The following is a 16627-nucleotide window of genomic DNA, read 5'->3' on the forward strand; positions in this document are numbered from 1 at the left end:
TCGGGTGTTCATACTTTGGACGGCGAGGATACCATGAGGCACACAAATTGGATCTTATGTCTTACCTGAATTTTCAGGGGTAGTTTCAGTATGTAAGGTACGGGAAAAACTGTGCAATTTTAAGACCAAAAGATATGGAGTTGCATTGGGACACTTGGATAATCCAATCGATCAATCTAGACTGTTCGTTGAGACCAGCACGGATTTCATAGGATACCATGCCTATGGTAACAATCTGATCATTAGCCTATAATATGGATGGTCAAGATCATTTACACAAAAAATAGGTCCAATCAAAAAATTGACCAATCTACTAATTGGGGAAATAAGGACAAATCAGGGATGTGTGTAAAATGTTAAATGGAGTTTTCTTTGTAAAATGTTTCTCATTTTCTTGCACTGTGCCAGAACTGTCTGTCCATTTGGTTAAAATATGATTCAGGCATAGTTCTAAAACTCGGTGAGTCGACTTGAAACTTAGCTAACTCGACTCGGGAAGATTTCGATCCAAGTTACTAGAAAGTTGTTCTTGTAGTTGACTCGACCTCGATTCGATAAGACTTGTTGAGGTGATCGGCCAACTCGACATGACTCATATCAACTCAAATAACTCTAGAAAAGTAAAAATTTGAATTTCAGAGCATGATTCAAACCTTTAACTACCCTTTTGAGGACCATTGAATCTAACCAAGAGAGAATAATGAAGTTTCAATGATTCTTATGCCTAACCTTAGATAACTATTTAAATATTTATTGCCACACTAAATATAATTAAATAGCAAGTTGAGTCTTTGAGTTAACCTGACCGACCAGACATCGAATCAAGTTGAGTTTTTGAACTATGTTTTCAGGAACACCATTTCCTACTATGGTGATTAATTTTCTACAGATACAGGGCTGTAGATACTAATTCAGCTAAACCCCATTTAGCTGGGAGAAGGATAAGATGATGCCGATGCCAATGGTGATGATTTCATAGATAAGCATTCATGTTCAATTTACGGGTTCAACACATGATCATAAGGGTGCAGCTTTTTGGGCCGTGGCTAAGTCAATGAGGTTACTCATCCTGCTCTTTTGATGCAGCTTTTCCATACAAGCAAATCAATGCAACACTTCCCTATTTTTTTTTTTTTTAGAACTAGTTATTAGAGAAGTAGCTTTAATAAGAAAACAATACATTTAAGAATTGGATTGCAACTTTGATAGTAACTGTTGGCAAGTAATGAATACAACCATGCTAATAATACAGGGACCATCCCTTAAATACACCTTATCTAGTTTCCTGCATACGATAATTCTTGTTTGTAATGTTGTATTACCAAAACTTGAAACCGGGTGTGTATATCCAATCGGCGGTGAAATGGTGGCTCGTATAACAATTACAGATGGAAGTTGATAATTACTTTGACAATTGGAGCTTGAAGAAGCTAATCATGGGCTCGTAAACTACTTGATTAGCATTTACACCCATAACGAAATCTGCATGAGCATAGTCATCCCGATACTGAACTGTGAGCTTGTCGCTGTTATGAGATTTGAGGATTTCCAATAAGATCTCGACGTCTTTGACGTCAGAGAGTGCATCCTTCCCTCCATAGCTGAGGAAGAGAGGGGTGTTGTCCGGGATGTTGGTCATGTCGTAGATGGGAGGCTTTGGCTGTCCATAGTGTTTTGTGTTATCATCATCATCACCGTAATCGTACATTGCTATTGTGCCGTCTCGAATCACTATAGAGGGAGGTAAACCATAGTTGAATCATCAGTGCCAGAGGCTGTATCTTTCATAGGGTTGGCATTTTTTTCACACTAATAAGCATATGTTTAGTTGCCAATCGGGCTTGTCCAACATTAATTGTTTCACAGGGCACACACAGCTGCATGGGTCAATGACCTGAACTGTTCATCTGATGGGTACTATAAAATATCGGCCATGATCCAAAAATCATGTGAATTGGACATAAGATCAATGAAAATTCTCCAGCTAAATGTGGACCATTTACTATTAGGCTCCATCCAGCAGCCACCCAACTCATGCATGCAAAATGGATTGAAGTTTTTGGACTTACTCTGAGACATGTGGATCATGTTCTTTGTCGCTGTCGGCTGAGGCTCATGTTCGAGGAAAAGTTGAATGGTGGAAGAGTTGAGGCAGCAGTTCGGGCCTTGAATCAGTGAGTTGAGCACCGAGTCAATATAACAGGAGGAAGAAATTGAGTTAGGTACTAAATGGAAGAAGGGATATGTGCATATTACCTGTAAAAGATGCCATTAAGTCGTAGCAATTGATGCCATTTTTCTTGCAAAGATCTTTGAGAATTTTACCTATGACCTTCCTGTACATGCAGGGAATACTACAGTTTTTAGTACCAGAACTGACCGACTTGCTCATGAATTTCTAGTTTGAATCCCCCTGCCAGGACTGGGTCGATTCAACTCACCAAGATTTGACTCTATCTTGTTAGATTCCAATAAAAAAGGGGGCTTTTTCCCTATATATCCCTAGGTATTGTGGGAGCCCCTAAATAGTTGCCTTTTTTTAAGTCTTTACTTTTCTACACATCTGACACCTGTTTGAAGTTTGTCTGGATGAAAATGCCCTGCATTGAGCTTTGTATCTATGAAGGTTCATGGACCTTCTTTTATCACTACTCTCCAACTAATAATTTTTTACCATTACACTCCGGTGATCTTTCATGCTTTTCGACTATTCTCTGGCAATATTTCATGCTTTCTGACTACTCTCTCCAACATAAACTCCTACTCCAGAAAAATTTGTTTTGAACTTGTTTAGAAAGAAAATAAGAGAAAATGAGATGAAAAAAATATTACAACTATTTTAATTTTGGAAGACGAGCTCTTTTTTTTTTTATTTTTCAAAAGATTCTTCTTCGATGGATCTTTTGCTAAGAAATGAATAGAAGCAAAGAAAAGATATAGTAAAAACTTCACTTTTTGACTAGCATGCACTGTTCGAAGGCTGGACTTTGGGCTCAGTTTTAAGAAATGATGTCCAAATAAGACGATTCCGGTCCCATTTAAAAGTTCGTCGAATTATCTTTCCAACGAGCTCAAGATTGCCTTGATTCATTTTGTAACAAGGGAGTTATGACCATTTTTATAGAATTGCATGATGTTGGAAACGAGACTGAATGGTTTGCGAATGCTATCATGAACTTTGGGCCCATTTTTAAGAAGTCAAATGGTGTTCAAAAGAAATGATTTCAGTTCTATTTAAAAGGTTGTCGAACTATCTTTTAAATGAGCCCAATATCACCCTAATCCGACTTGTAATGAGAGTTTTGACTATTTTGTGGGATCACGTGATGCTGGAAATGAACATGAAAGCGAGTGTGTATTGAACGCGGGTGCTTGCATTTGTGTTCATTTCTGGCATCGTACGATTCCATGAAAACGATCATAATTCCCTCATTACAGGTCAGATTAGGACAATCTTAGGCTCATTGGAAAAAGAATTCGATGACCTTTCAAATGTGTCTGGAATCATCTCATTTAGACATGATTTGATTTTTCAAAAGTGGGCCCAAAGTCCATGATGGCATTCGCAAACTGTTCGGTCTCATTTTCAGCATCGCATGTTTCTACGAAAATGGTGATATAACTCCCTCGTTATAGGTTAGGTAGGGGCGATCTTGGGTTTGTTGGAAAGATAATTTGACAAGCTTTCACATGAAACTGAAATAATCTTATTTGGACATTGTTTGACTTTTCAAAACCAATCCCAAAGTCCAATTTGCAAATGGTAAATGCTAGTTAGAAAGTGGAGATTTGCTCTTTCTCTTCTTTCTTTCTATCTATTCCTCGACAAAACACTAATTTAAGTAGAAGCTTTTAAAGTAAGAAGAACAACCCATCTTTTAAAATTAGAATATTTGTAATATTTTTTTTCTCATTTTTTTTTTCCTGAACAAGCTTAAAACCCATCTTTCTGAGGTGAGAGTTTCTACCGAGTAATTGGAAAGCACGAAAGATTGTCGGAGAATAGTCTGAAAGCACGAAAGATCACCAGAGTATAGTAGTAAAAGAAGAGTTAGCTGGAAAGTAGTGATAAAAGAAGGTTTTAGGGGTATTTATAGACACAAAGCTCGATGCAAGGCACTTTCGTCCCCCGCTATGTAGAAAAGTAAAGATCTAAGAAGGGTGGTTATTTAGGAGCTCCCGCTTGGGAGTATATAGGGTAAAAAAAAAAAACTCCCCCCCCCCCACAAAGGTTAAAATTTTAAAGGAGATGTATTTTGAAAGAATAAAAAAAGAGGGTTAAGGACATGCTGTAAATAAAGGAATAAAACTATAAATCCAAATACTTATATAGCGAGTTTGAGTCTTGGAGTCCACTCAACTCGAATGGACACCCATTCGAGTTGGATTTTCAATTTCTAATGAAAGAGGCGACAACTCACCCTTTTGGATCAAATTCAACCATACCCATCTTGTATAATGTCTGTTAGAAAATATTATTGTAAGAAACTGCATTCAATTGAGAGACTGCTTAAAAGAATGTATTTTTTTTTGGTATGCATTTACCTCCGCGACAAAGCTCTTAGCGGCAGCCTGTGTGATGGGCGATGTCATCTGACCCACATAAGCAATTGGGCTCAGCAAGGCTGTTGATTGGATCATGTTCAACAACTTCTTCTGGGAGAAGGATGCCAAAGCAAGCAAAGTTCCCTGAGAAATGATACCCATGTTATAAACTATGTACCGCTACTACAATGATTGTTTGAACTAAACGGCATTTTGTTTCTGGATGTAACAACCGTACAGGTGGGGCCCAATTCCATGTTCTATATTGTTCATCTGGTGGCCCCATCATGCATTAACCATGTCACAAAAATCTCCTACACTGGACGAATTTTGGGATATGACCCACTTGAGATGGGGCCCACCCACAGACAACAGGTGAATGGTCTTGATCACAAAAGAATGTAACAAATTGTATGGGTCCGACCTAAACAAAGAAAAAAAAATGCCATTTTGCTCTGCCAAACATTTTAGATTTTGCTCATATGGTATATTCAGAATGACCCAAGGAGCACATGAATTCACCAGGGAGTGTCCAACATAGTTCAGTTTCTGGCCCGTCTGGTCATTAACATATGTGACGAAAGCGGGAAGATCGTATGCGACCATTTCGTCCCATGTCCAATCCCAATAGGCCTATGAAGAAACCCAAAACAAATTAATCTCAGGAAGAACACAACATCATGCAATGAAGGATCATGACATGTGAAGAGTAAACAAACCGGATCATTTGGGTCAAGCGACGTATGACCGCTGCTCCATTTGGTCCCGCGACTATTGGCGATCCACACATCGAATCCATTATCTGCCAAGATGAATGCTAAGGATTGGTCCGGGGAATTGAGCAGCCATGTTATCCCATCCTGCCACCCCAACATACTTTCTCAGTGCATCTATTGATCCATACGTCCATCAATGGATGCATTTGCAGAATTCATACTTACCATTATGACCCCATGTTGTAACAGGACCGGCTGCCGACTTCCTGTTGTCTCAGCACGGCCCTTTGGGATTCTTTGCATGCTGAGGATGTAACCGTCTTTCGTTGTAACCTGTAAAGGCCAACCAATAGAGGTGGTATGCTCCACATTTGAGCAAAGAGGAATGGTAAATGTGGGGTCCACTTGAGAGAGCAAGGTGTAACATGCTTGTGAGACCCAGCCATCCGTTCATTGCGGTTGGCTCCACCATGTATTTTCCTGGCTTGAAAACCAGGCCAGTCTGGTCATCAGTGGGCTAAATGTATATGAGGAAAGAAGGACAGTTAAAAAGGATTGATCAACAGTCCACATTGGAACCGCAGGCCTTGCACATCTGATGACTGGACCAGCCTGATTTCCAAAACAGTAAAGTGGGGTCCACCAAATGAAAGGCCATGGTCATGCACAGCCTCCTACTCTCAGGAAAAATATAGGAGAGGCAAGCACATTACAGTATGTTCTTGACAGTCATAGCCATGTATCTCCACCATGGATGAGCAAGTGCCATCAGGACCTGGGGCCAATGAACCCACATCTTTCAGATCATCGTTCGATAACAGCCCATTCCTCACCGCAAAACCACATCTGATTGCCAATCCAAAAAATACAACCACACCAAAAACCCATGTCAAATTGCTAGCCATGTCAAGATGTGTTTGTTTCACTTAATCTCTCATTCAATTCCCCTCCATTTTAAAGGAGAAGGGTAGAAACCTTCAAAACTGAGAATGTGCAATAGCTAGCTGAAGCTCTCTATGTGAAGCCAACACATTTCTGTCCATAAGTGTTTGCACCAATGACGTACGGAATCCGTTGCCTCATTCTCATCACCAACCAAAGAAGATCGAGCATAGATTTCGACGTCCAAACCAATCATGGTTTTAAAATGGATTTGGGACTGTTCAAAGAGGTTTTGGATGTTGTAAAAACACTGAAAACATAGTCTTCTCACTTTTGTCTCTACCATAATATGTTGAGAGAGTAGTTCCAAGACATAGTAATATAAAACTAAGAATCATTGCTTCTGCTTTATATAGATTTGAATTAAAAAAAGGACAATGACTTCAATTTTGAGAACATGATTGAAACAGATATAAAGATTCAAACAGAGAGAATAAATCAAGGTTATTAAGATTATTCCAATGTTTAGCATAACATTCTATGGAGATGGGATCATAGGCTGATTGCCGAATCCCATTGCCAATGTGGTACACATGTCGACATCTGAGCCATACAGCGGGTGGGAACCGCCATGTAGATGACCGGGCGAGTATGCTTGTCAGGTGGGTCATTTCATGTGAAATGAGTAGCTGATTTAAATAACTGGTGTGGCAATGTATTTTGTTTTATATTCTGGACCATCTGATGAGTGGACCTTGTCGATCTTTTGAGGCCCATCCTGTACAAGTCAGGTGTCCATACTTTGGACGGTGAGGATAGGCTGAGCCACACAAATTGTATCTTATGTCTTATCTGAATTTTCAGTGGTAGTTTCAGTGTGTAATGGGAAATTTTTGCGATATTAAGACTAAAATATATGGAGAAAGTGTTCCTAGTTGCATTGGGACACTTGCACAATCCAATCGATCGATCTAGACTGTTCATTGGGGCCAACACAGATTTCATAGGCTACCATGCCTATAGTAACAATCTGATCATTAGCCTTTAATATGGATAGTCAAGATCATTTATATGAAAATAGGTCCAATCAACAATTTAACCAATCTATTTGTTGGGGACCATCATAGATTGCATATGATTCTATAGAGTCATTTTTGTTAGGCAATCCTAACCATCACAAACATGCTCGGCAAAAAAGGATGGATTGGTTCATCTGATCAGTGTGACTTTTGCATAACATCCATAAAACGTGTTTTGGACTTGATAGACGGTTCAGATCAATCTATTGGACTGTCCAAGTGGCTAGATGCAACTAGCAGCACTATAACTTAATAGTACTCTGAGTACACTGGAGCATCTCTCAAAGATATGAAAGCATCATTTTGCCTCTTAACAGTAGCATAGATATCCATAAAAAGAATTTTCAACTGCAACTTTGAAATGAAACAATTCCCAAAATACCTCTCCATCGGATTGCCACTATGCAACCCCATCTGATTGTTTATGTTGTTTATTCCCAAGATACACTAATCCAACAGATTACAAATATACCATTTACTACCAAAATTGTTAATTTCCAAACTGTTCATAACATTTCTACCATGTTCACTGAATTATCGATATGTGATTTGCGACATGTAAAAGGTTGGTCGATCTCAAAATGGGTTATGGCATGTAAAATTGTTATCATTTACAAATTTCTTTTTGGCCGCAAGCAATACAAGTATCTGAACATTGTAATGCTGCTTTGGTTGTCAACAAGATTGGCCTGCTTGCTGGGAACCAAGCGTGGCAGTTGTGTCCCTCCGCGTGATTTCGGAACCTCTGTGGGTGGTTTCAGAGATTTTGGATCTCATTAGTCGCCCTCGTAAGAATTGCCACCTCGGAGGCTTTATTTGCCCCAGCAATTTCATCTGCTCTTTTCGGAATTTCCTGTTTGCATACCATTTTCCACCTCGCCAACCCAGTCCATACCTGCAATTGGTAAAATCTCATGTAAGCAAAAGATCACTCTCATCTGTTCATAGGCATTCATTGAGTAAAGAAAGAAACAAGGAGGAAATTATGGGGCCATCTACATTAGAACATGTAAAAGGATCTGATGCTATCACTTGTGTCCAAGTTGGTTATCATGTCCTCATCTCTGTATGCGTGGCTCGTGTGTATGAGATCTTGGGCCATTTATCTACTGACCCCTACTATAGAAGGGCCACACCCCAATAAAAACACAGTCCGATAATGCTAGCCACCAAATGGATGGTTAGTTAGGAAGAAATCTAACCAACAGTCAGCATTCAACATGCAGAAGGCCTCCAATCTGCAGCTAAGATCATCTGAATTGGGTTTTACATGGCATGATGGCATGATAGATGAGTGGTCTGGATCCCATGCATGAGTTCCACATGTATGAAGATGGGTTGCTTAATATCTGACACAGATGAGGGACTTAAGCAGCCAATCTTTGCCCTCAGAAGGTGATCAACGATATAGCTGATAAACAAGCACATACAAAGAACACGAAGATAGGAATATTGTTACAAGTCGTATGTGCATGTATCATTAGTTGCACGGACCACCTTTTTAGATCCTAAAGACTTTTGTATGTTTTGGGCTGCTGAACATGTAACCCTAGATTTAGCTATAGAGTTGATCAATCACAACAGATGAGAACTTGGACAGGTCATATTTAAGAAATTTTCACTTACAGAATATAAGGCCTTAGGACTTTTGGCGAGAAAAGGATTAATAAGCTGACTCCAAATAGCAATAAAAGACAATGGTGACGATGATGACAAACTGCCACAGCAGACTCCTCTTTTGAATGTGACCGCTAGTCAGTGCAGTGCATGAATTGAATTTGTCACAATTTTTTGGAGAATGTAAAAGCAGGGTTATTTCCAGATAAGTGGAGGGTCCGAAATGCAAGAAAAACATTATTCTTGTAGCTTTCTTTCCTACTAATTTTCTTTGAACTTGATCACAAAAAGACGTGTATGAGAGTAAACTCCAATCCCAGTTGCAGATAAGGCTTCACAGTGAAGAAGAATGGCTTATCAGAGAAAATAAGTCACAATTTCTCAGTGATGCATTGCTGTTAGCAGTCTTGATCTTACATAAGAAATGAACGAGGCAACACATACATAAGAAATGGATACAAAATAACCACAACTATCGAAATTTGACCAAAAGAGTCTTGATCAATCACAACAGACGAGAACTTGATCTTACATAAGAAATGAAAGAGGCAACACATACATAAGAAATGGATACAAAATAACCACAACTATCGTAATTACAGTAAATAAAATTTGACCAAAAGAGTCTATCGATGTAAAATGCTGGCGGCAATGCCAGAGTCCAATATCTCCCACTTGGCCCAAATTTTACATGTTTTCTTTGATGAAGGCGATTTACACATGACGAAGCTCCACCCCTTTAGAAAGCAACACAAAAGCCACCCAGAAACAAAGTGGAATTAATCATTCACTTGTGGGTAGATGACTCATGACCCTCATTTTCTCATCAATGTAGTGGTAACTCAGTTCCAATATGCTTTGGTCAAATACAACTTTAGGATCTTCAATAGTTTCAAGGACAAATGTAACCGCCACAAAATGGACCGACTGAATCACTTGCACATGTTGAATGTTGGATTTCTCAAAATTTTGAAAAGAGAATAATCTCCTGGGCTACTTCAAGCATGCAATATACATGACCCCAAGATCACACTTCCTCCAAACATGGATAGTGTAAATTTGGAACTATCTATTCTGGACCAACGTATTATGAAATGGTATCAGCCAGCTTACCGGCCTGAGCATTGGTGATTTTTTTTTTTTTTTGGTGGGAGTGGGGGGATGTTAAAAATTATTGGTAAAACTATACTTTTTTTTAAAAAAGTTTTTGGATGTGCATTTGATGGTTTAATGGGCCATTATTTGGTGAGAATGCAGTTTGTTGGGCAGTATCAGCTTGACCTGCTGAAAGTTGACCAAACAGGCCCTACTTAAAAACACGTCAAGCAGGATTTGGTGGATTAAGGTCCATTACATAAATACAGCAACAACAAAAAAAAGAAAGATGGAAAAAAAAAAAAGCAACGATGGTTTACCTCCGATATTTACCACAATGGTCCACTTCACTTTCACTCATTGAATCCCACTTAAAATTTGTGTTTTGATCCTCAAAATAGGCCTAGATACTAGTCTAAAATTTGTCTCTAAGACAAACATGCACACGTACGTGTAACAGCCGTTATGGTTGTAACGTTAACTATATTTCAGAAAGAAACACAAGGGAAGTTTGTCCCTTCTACTCCACCATGTGGTGATCCAGACAGTTCATCTAGAAGGTTCCACAGTAGATGGGCCTCATGGAAAACATCTCACTAAACAGAGATCCTCGCCATCCCGTGCAAAGGTTGGTTAGACACTGGTCCAGGTGTCAACACATGTATGGATGATGAAGATCTCTAACCAGCAGGATTTTCGCCATGCCATTCATGGTGGGACTACTACATGAACTGGGGGGAGCTCTACTTGAGCCTCTATTTCAAGATAGAATATGGATATTAATACATAATATACTTGGCAGGCATATCGAACTAGCAGGCCTCTGCCATTGCCATGTCTAGCACCGAGACATGTGGTGGACTAATCGATAAACCATATCTACGAAGTAAACTCACTTAAAAAGAGAAATCAATAAACCATTTTTTGGAAAAGCCTATGGACTATTTGTGAGACATGTAAACAAATAAATATCAATATGGCAAAATGTTGCCAATTTTATTAACCAACAGGCTAAATCTTGATGTGTCCTTAGTCCTTAAATTAAAAAGCTTGCCAATTTTATTAACCAACAGGCTAAATCTCAATGTGTCCTTACATAAATTTAAAAGGGAATTCTGTTTTCTAATCTCTTGAGCTACAAAGTCATTAACCAACAGGCTAACAATGTGTCCTTAAAAAGAAGAATACATTTAAGAACAGACCCGATAATTAAAGTGGTTCCTGCAGTGGCAACACATGCCGCAATGCTGACACTTCCAGAATTGACGATCTTTTTCATCTCTTCACGCTCAACATGATAATTGCTTTTCATCTGCTAGCAAAACAAGAACATGGTTAATTCAGGTCATGAAAAACTATAAAAGATATGGTTAGAACAGCATACGACAATACACAAGGGTAAAGAGACTTAAGGTTATGATTTCACAACAAAAAATCCAATAAATATTGTCATAATAGATACAATGACAGCAAAAGAGGTTTACATTAAATAATGTCTTCAGTGATAAACCATTAAGTGAGGATAATCATTATCAGAGAAGATGCGATTAGTCAACTGTTTAATTTCAAATGATAATGGCTAAGACCAAATAAAATACAGAGTCTTACCATTGAAGTAGGCATAGAGGTGGCCTTAGCAAATCATATGAGAAACATGAAGAAAAACTTGAAAGCTATTCTACAAGGTTTTACGGGCAATAAAACCACACAAACAAGACATGGGACATGGGCGGACCCTATATTAAAGTAAGCACATGAGTTTCGTTTCACTACTAAATTGTTGATTGCTCTTTAAAAGAAAAAAAAAAGGGGGAAGAAGAAAAGAAGAAAAAAGAAAAAACATGGAGATACCAATGCCTTGACTGTTCCATAATAGAATGTCTCATAATCACTTAAAAAAAAAAAAAAGAAAGAAGAAGAAAAAGAAAGAGTTTAAAGCACGGCAGAAAAGTTGAGTGGTGCAACCCGATTATCAAGTCAACGAGATCTCACCACACAAATCGCAAGAAATGGACAGGAGTATGCACACATGAATAATGGAGTAAAGAGGGAGAAATAATACTATCAATATCGAACTTGTTATAATAGCTAAGAAAACTCACAGTTAGAAACCCCCCTTATAGATCCTAATTGATCTTCAATGAGAATCTCCCAACAACTAAGATGATTAAATCTTAATAATAGCAAAAGTAAATCTAGAAAATAATCATCCAATTTTTTAATCACATCTTTAAAATAGCCCCTATATCTTCAACACATCTCCCCATATTTCTAATCACATTTTTAAATCAGCTCCCATGTTTTTCACAAATAGTAAATTGCAAATTTGATATGTAGGCTCCAAGTTTATAAATAAAGAGTCCAAAATCAACACATGTTAGGCCCTCCCATGGGTCATGGCCCTACATCAATTCTCCCTGGCTTTTTACAATTTTACAATACATAAGAAACCTCACACTTAAAAAAATTTGGAATGCTACCTCCTACATTTAGAAAATTTTGAAATCCTTCCTCCTACAATTCGAGTATGGGTGAAAGAGGACACCTATCATGTTCTTGAGTATTTGAGTATCAAAGTCAAGTATATCGAAGGTGTATAAAAAGGGAGAAAACAGCTTAACGAGAGAAGCATAACCTGTAGACATGTGATATGTACAATATCCAGAATGGATCAAAGATACAATAGATTCCTTTTTCTATATGACCTGCGATAATTTGGCAGCGATTTTATGGCATTGGATGACACTGTTGTCGAGCTGAATGTTAATCCACAATAAACGAACATGCCTACTTCCGTAGCTACTAACAGTACCAGAAAGAATCCTTTCACATGTTTAAATTGCACTTTTCTATATAATATATTTGCAATTTACAACCGCAAAATTAATATTGTTGAAAACTGAAAGTTTTCTTATCCATGTAGAGGTGATAGTCAAGACTCAAGGTAACGGTAACAGTGGCAAACGAATAAAATGAGATTACCAATAAATAAATAATAATACTGGTGATTACAATGCTGATAACCAAAACTGAAGAGCCATGACTCCAATAATAATCTCAGCGATGAGGGCAACTAGACCAAGAGCCACAAGAGCGGAGTATTCTGTTTTTTGCTGTTGAGATCTTCCAATGCAAAACCACCAGTTGGCATGGTCATACAATTTCGAACCAAACCATCAAGAAAAAGTATTAATGGAGAACCATTTTGCCTGTAAGCCTTCCATTTCAAACTGAAGATGCTTGATCATCATCATCTAACCTTTATCCCAACTAACTAGGGTCGGCTACATGAATCCTTTTCTGCCATTCCAATCTATGAAGGGCCAGATCTTCAGTTAGTCAGTCCATAGGTCATCAAGTATTTTCTTACTACCTCCATCGACGTCCTTTTGGCCTTCCGCTTGCCATTTTGGAGACTTAAACTTGCACCAACTTACTCCTAACCAGTGCAGTTCTTGGTCTCCATTGCACATGACCAAATTGAAGATGCTTGATGAAATTCTTATATCCTACAGGTTATCCTGAAATTCCAAAGGTGTTTCATGAGAAGGAGGGTGTTATTGTGTAATCATCTGTTAGCATATAGGATTAACAGGAGAGAGTTATTTTCTTTAACTTTATTCGGGTCATTCTTCAGTCAATGCTATAACATTGATTCAATTCAATCACTGTAATTGTAGTGCAGAACATAACAAAACCAAGGAAAGTGGTACACAGTTTTAAAATTTAAAGACTGGTACGTAGTGCTGAGAGCGAATATGGATGAGATGAGGAAGTCACAAACACAAGTGCAAAAAAATTGGTATGGAAAGAATATCAATACAATAAACACTCACTGCATTCTCAATGGATTCAAGCCTCTCTTCAACTTTTGTTTGATGAACGTAGCGCAAAGAATAACCTGTCCCAGCAAGACATAGTTAGGAAGCACAATGGTAGACAAGGCATGTTTCAACATCGAAGCTTCGGGTTCAAACCCATATTACCTATCAAAAAGTATGTAATTGTTAGGAAGTGATTTAATGCACCCATCTTAACCATTCATATTTGTTTATGTGCGTGTGAGAACATGTGTGTGTTTAAGACATGGCATGCAGAGAGATAAAAGGACATGTCCTAGATGATTCTCTCCTTTTGTTTTGAAGCTTGATTTCTCTGTTTATTTTCTTCCTCCTTTTTCTGTTGATAGCATTGAAGCGTAAGAGTTACCTTAAAGGTGCAACTATCGCAGTAGGACTTGTAGGTGAGACAAACAATCCAAAGAGAACTACTTATAAGCTTCTCTTATCTTGCAGAAATTCAATGCCTAAATCAAAGCATCAATGTCTCTCAAGTGAAGTTTTCAAATCATCAATGTTTGAAACCCATTTTAAGTAAAACTCTAAGCACCACTCTTTTCACAAAGTAAACAGATTCCTGATCCAGCGAACATATCTGGCTGTGTACATCCTCCAACTGATTAACGTGCAAAGAAGGTGATCAATTACTTCAAACTAACATTCAATTGAATTGTGAGAACAGTATTCCCCCCACCCCAAAAGAGATGAGGAAAAAAAAAAACCCAAGCTATTGTGAATTCTCCAAGTGCTTGGCTGCGATTGTGCTGTTGAAATTATGCAATGTTATTTCTTCTTTCAAATTATAGTCTTGTATTGAATCAAATGCTCCTTGTTTGAGTAATGGGAGCCATAGTTTCTTCTTCACCATTACTTCTTTTCTTAAATTTGTGGAACATTCAGTATCGAATTCGATTTCTGTTCACTGCTAATAAGCAATAACCAGATCAATAACCAGATTGTAGGTAGTTTAATTCCAGTCAAATGTTACAAACTATTAGAAATCCATACAAAACATAACAAAATAGGAACTCAAATCGACATCGAGAGTTACAATAGTAATTCAACTCACCTGCCCATGCGGTTGCAACCGACGCTATAGAAGTAGAGATTGTGAAGACCACCCTATGTCTCTCAAAAACATCCTTCAAAATCACAAAGAAAAACCCCATCAACTCACTCTCTATAAAAATCCCAAAAAAAGAAGAATAAAAATTCATCAATTCAGTCAGCGTAAAAAGGCGAGAAAAAAAGACCCATATGAATCAAAGGCAAGGAAAGGTGCAAACAATCAAAACCCATCAATTGAATTACTAAAGAAAGAGGATAGAAATGAAAAGAAGGTACCTTGGTTGAAAGATAAGTGTCTTGGATAGCAGACCATGAATTCAAAGCTTTCCTTCTCAAGCTGGGGGCTGCTACTGCACTGAAAATACTCTCAGACCTTCTTAGCCGCTGCATTTTTCACTCAAGAATAACCCGTTCTTGATTTTTTATTTATTTATTTTTACCTAAAATCTCATCAATAAAAGCAAAAATAATAATAATATATATTTAAAAATTAAAAAGAGAGAGATTAAAAAAAAAAAAACAGGAGAAGGAAGAAAGGGCAGTGGAGTTTCTTTCGGGAAGGGAAGCCTTTCTTTCTCCGTAAGAAATGCTGCTGCGTGGGAACGCGGATTGCCTGGTGACCCGACTCTGTGGGGCCCACCGTGATGTATGTGTTTAATCCACGCCGTCCATCCGTTTTACCAGATCATTTTAATTTGTAATGAAAAAATTTATTTAGATCCAAATCTCAAGTGGACCACACCACGGGAAAAAGTGGGAGTAATGATGACCACCGTTGAAAATTTCCTAGGGCCCGGCATGATGTTTATTTGCCATCACATGTTCATAAGATCACAAATACATGGATGATGGGAAAACGCAAATATCAGCCAGATCCAAAGCTTCTGTGGCCCCCACGAAGTTTTCAACGGTATATATTGAATCTCCACTGTTCCTGTGGTGTGGTTCACTTAAGACTTGGATCTGCCTCATTTTTTGGATCATGATCTAAAATGAACTGGAAAAACGGGTGGACGGCGTAGATATAGAAAATAAATCTCGTTGGGCCCCACAGAGTCGAGTAAACAGGCAATCGGCGTCCCGTGAGTGAAATCTTTAACGTACACTCACTTCATGCGTGTACCCGATTCACACGTGCGGATAGTCAGAAGTCCTCGTTGGGTGGGGTCCATGTATCTTAAAACAGGCAATCGTGATCACCAGGTGGGCCAATCAAGTACAAATAATTTGAACCGTTGGTCAATTTCTCTTAACCGTTTATTTGTTTTGTACCTGTGTGGCGCACCTGATGACATGGTAGGCCTGATTCTCAGATATGGCGTCTACTGACGACCGGATCTGATTTTTCACACGTGCGATTCATCGTGCACTCGAGCGACTACAATTTGCATTTCTCTTTTTTTGACCTTTTTTTTAAAAAAAAAAAAAAAAAATTTTAAATTTTATTTAATATTTTAAAATTTCCTTAGCGCAGCGTAATTGCCCTATGCTTGCGGTTCACGCCAAAATACACGGTTTGTGTCTATCCCGGCTCTTGACGGTTGAGATTAAGCATGGCTAAGGCAAAACAAAGATACAACCGTTGATGTAAAGCATGTGTAGTGGAGATCTCCTTCCATTAAAATTGTGTCTTTGAAAGGTCAACTCGGGAATAAGGGCCGGACTGGTCCGGGCCCACAAAGTGTCACCAGATTTGGGCTGAGGCTTGGACGAGTTCAGGGCCAGATAACAGGCTGGCCTTAGGTTTGTTAATGCCCAACACACCACAGCCTGGCCAGCCTGATTT

At 38.4% G+C, this 16627-nt stretch overlaps 1 protein-coding gene across 2 annotated transcripts; it reads right to left on the bottom strand.

Moving 5' to 3' along the window:
* Window positions 1-1159: 1159 nt before the first annotated feature.
* On the bottom strand, window positions 1160-15399 carry LOC131219602 (triacylglycerol lipase 2-like). 2 transcript variants are annotated; one of them, XM_058214841.1, is made up of 13 exons: window positions 15118-15399; window positions 14843-14915; window positions 13771-13835; window positions 11137-11246; window positions 8004-8117; window positions 5487-5595; window positions 5265-5405; window positions 5068-5178; window positions 4546-4689; window positions 4422-4462; window positions 2257-2336; window positions 2070-2165; window positions 1256-1731 (listed from the first exon to the last, which is right to left on the bottom strand). In XM_058214841.1, the coding sequence occupies exons 1-13, from the start codon at window positions 15229-15231 to the stop codon at window positions 1403-1405; spliced, it is 1527 nt and encodes a 508-aa protein (XP_058070824.1). In that variant the 5' UTR covers window positions 15232-15399; the 3' UTR covers window positions 1256-1402. The 2 variants fall into 2 exon arrangements, with proteins under 2 accessions (XP_058070823.1, XP_058070824.1); XM_058214840.1 differs by lacking the exons at window positions 8004-8117; window positions 11137-11246; window positions 13771-13835; window positions 14843-14915; window positions 15118-15399 and adding an exon at window positions 5975-6218 and having other exon boundaries at window positions 1160-1731; window positions 5487-5594.
* Between the last annotated feature and the right edge of the window lie 1228 nt (window positions 15400-16627).

The sequence above is a fragment of the Magnolia sinica genome, chromosome 11, assembly GCF_029962835.1.
Source record: "Magnolia sinica isolate HGM2019 chromosome 11, MsV1, whole genome shotgun sequence".
NCBI classification, from domain to species: domain Eukaryota; kingdom Viridiplantae; phylum Streptophyta; class Magnoliopsida; order Magnoliales; family Magnoliaceae; genus Magnolia; species Magnolia sinica.